Source organism: Microchirus variegatus (genome assembly GCF_963457635.1).
Source record: "Microchirus variegatus genome assembly, chromosome: 13".
Taxonomy (NCBI): Eukaryota; Metazoa; Chordata; class Actinopteri; order Pleuronectiformes; family Soleidae; genus Microchirus; species Microchirus variegatus.
In genome coordinates, this window is record NC_139814.1 from 16,390,782 (window position 1) to 16,393,764 (window position 2,983).

The 2,983-nt window shown below is 41.4% G+C and overlaps 1 protein-coding gene across 1 annotated transcript; it reads right to left on the reverse strand.

Moving 5' to 3' along the window:
* Positions 1 to 1,404: 1,404 nt before the first annotated feature.
* Positions 1,405 to 2,780, reverse strand: dlx5a (distal-less homeobox 5a; the record flags this gene model as incomplete). Its single annotated transcript, XM_083900123.1, has 3 exons — positions 1,405 to 1,671; positions 1,841 to 2,025; positions 2,420 to 2,780. The coding sequence occupies 3 exons, from the start codon at positions 2,778 to 2,780 to the stop codon at positions 1,405 to 1,407; spliced, it is 813 nt and encodes a 270-aa protein (XP_083756249.1).
* Between the last annotated feature and the right edge of the window lie 203 nt (positions 2,781 to 2,983).

The window sequence follows — 2,983 nt, forward strand, 5'->3', positions numbered from 1 at the left end:
TCAATTTTCAAATGCGCTAATATGTCACGCAGTGACACGGTTTGTTTAGCGGTTTCTTGCAGCTAATGCAGCCTGCTGATAATAACATGGTGAGGATCTCTCTCTCTCTCTTTGCCTTTCTTCCTTTTCTCGGTTTTTTTTTTTTTACCCGGAAGGTGGGCTGCGGCCGGGACTGGCAGAGCTCTGGAGCCGGTCTGCCCCCACAGGAATGCGGATTGTCTCAGATCTCCGTGCCGCCCCCCTCGCCTCCTCTCTGCCATTCAAAGCGTCTAATTGCAGGGAAGACAAAGCGAGAGCGACTGCAGACTGTCTGCTGCAACAAGCTCTGCACGTCTGCTTTTACAGAGCCGAGAGAAACTCAGCCAGCTGCTGCACCAAAACACCGTCTGAATTAGACTATTATTATTACTAATAATTATTATTTTGTATTGTTATTAATAGTAATATTAATAACAATAAGTAATGGTGTTGTGTGGTTTCAGATTGGTAAATATAGAAGTATAGGTTGCAAAACAATGGATTTTTGTTTTTGTTTTTAAATAATCATTTAAAATATAGATTATTACAATAATATAGGCTAATACAAAGTTGACGTTGCCAAACTGAATCCGGTTGTTTTACAAAATACAGTCTTACAAAATCTCCCTGTGCACCGACACCCACAAACACAATATAATAATAATAATAATAATGTGAAACAGTGATATCACGGGTAATTGTAAGTGTAATTATAATTGTATATAAAATAACGACTGCCTTGTTATTATGGTACATATTAGGCACGATTTCTCAGAAATGTACAATAACATTTTTTTTTTTTTGCTTAAAGCATTAAAAAATATTTCCACATTATTTATGCTTTTTGATATGATAATAAGGCATTTTCCTTAATTCAATTCTCCAAAACACTAGGTTTGGTGACATTTTCTGAAATAAAGGCAATAATAATGATAATAATAATAATAATAATAATAGGCCTATAAATATTACAGATGAGAAGTATAGTAAATACTTCATAGTATAATATAAATCCATTTTCTAATTCATCAAACGTCACCTGAGACTCACATAACATACATAACTCATGTCTGTGAGTCCGTGTCCGTGATTTTCGGTGTAAATAACAAGAGACTGCAGCAGAGAAGCCGAAGGTTTTCAAAAGTTCCATTGTCCATTTAAACGTTTAATAGTCTTCCAAAAAATGCAATAAATTACATGCACACATTTACACATTTTACACGTTTCTTCTATGACTGTCATCAAATACATTTGCATATTCCTCTGAAATGTGAACACGAGTCCATAGAAGGAGAGAGAAAAAAAATGAAGGAGGTTTGAAATGAACAATAGGGTTTTTTTCAATATAACGTCCCCGCTCCAAGAGCCAGTGAGTGCTGTATCGAGTTAGGACTGCAGGTGGGAGGTCATGGAGCTTCCGGCTGGGGTGTACCACGACCCCGAGTTTTCCAAAAAGTTAGACGCGGTCGTGTTGATGTTCTGTGGCTGTAGGCTGTGCGGCCTGGACGGGCCCTGTGTGTCCCACACGGCCGGGGACTGTGGAGAGTTGCACGCCATGGGGTCGCTGGAGCTGGGGCTGTGCTCCGGTAGATGCTCCCCGTTTTTAATGAGCTTCTTCATTTTTGATCTCCTGTTCTGGAACCAGATCTTGACCTGGGAAAAAACAAAGGAAAAAAATGTATTAATGTCTGATATAACCACAGAAACAATGGAAGGGAAAAAAGAGGCCCTGTGCGTAAATACGCACAAGACAAATAGATGTTATTATTGACATATTTGATGATGAAATCAAAATGAAAAGAGAGTAAAAATGTGAGCCCACCTGTGTTTGCGTGAGTCCCAGTGATGCAGCCAGCTCGGCTCTCTCCGGCAGCGCCAGGTACTGTGTGTTCTGGAAGCGCCTCTGCAGAGCAGCCAGCTGGAAGCTGGAGTAGATTGTGCGAGGCTTCCTCACTTTTTTCGGCTTGCCGTTCACCATCCTCACCTCAGGCTCGCTTATCTCCTTTTCTGTCAAAGTAATCGCAAGGAACAATGAGTATTTTGCTCCCAGTAAAAAAAAATGGAGCACCTTTTATTTCACCATTATTATTTTTATTTTTTTGTGGGATGCCACCTTTATCATTTTAAACCCCATGGAAAATATAGTGCCATAAACAAAATATAGTCCAGATGAGAAAATAACGAAAACTGTGCGTATTATTAAAAAGCTCCAAAGTCATCTTTAATCACAATTTAAACCTATTTGTTAGATTCAGTTTGCGCATTTATTATTTTTTATGCAGAAAGAACAAAAAAAAGACGAAATAAGATAAACGAGACAAATCGACCACACACTATTAATCTGCTAATGTTCATAAAATAACAATTACAATGTAATAAAAAATAATCTGCAGGGCCTTACCTTGTGGACTTGGCTGGGCTTGAACTCTGCTGTAAGCCCCAGTGTACTGATGGTAGGCGGGGGTCGTGTACGAGCTGTAATCGGTGTAGGATTTTGTCGAGTAATTTCCAGCGGACGCGTTGACACCCGGGTACTGGTACTGGTAGGCATTGAGAGGCTTCCCGTACGAGGTGGAGCTCGGTGAGCAGTAGCCGTGAGAGACTCCACCGGCGGGACTGTAGTAGCCGGAATCTGTGGCTGTGGACTCCGGTAAAGTAGGAGATTCCTGAGACGGGTGGTGCATGGCGGTTGAGAGTTGAAAGGAGCTCTGGAAGTCTGCAGGTTTCACACTCGGGATCCTCCGGTCGAATACTCCAGTCATACTTCGAAGGAAAACGCGTGGGGTGTTTTTTTGTCGTTTTTATTGTATTAGCACCCAAAATACAAGAGACGACGCAGTGTGATCCAAAGCAGCGTGGAGACTAGACTGGCATTGTTGAAAGGCTCTCAGGCCGTCGGGCTCTGGTGAAGACTGCAGCCAGCCCCGCAGCAAAGACTTGGTTAAATCCTAAACCGCGCTCTTAC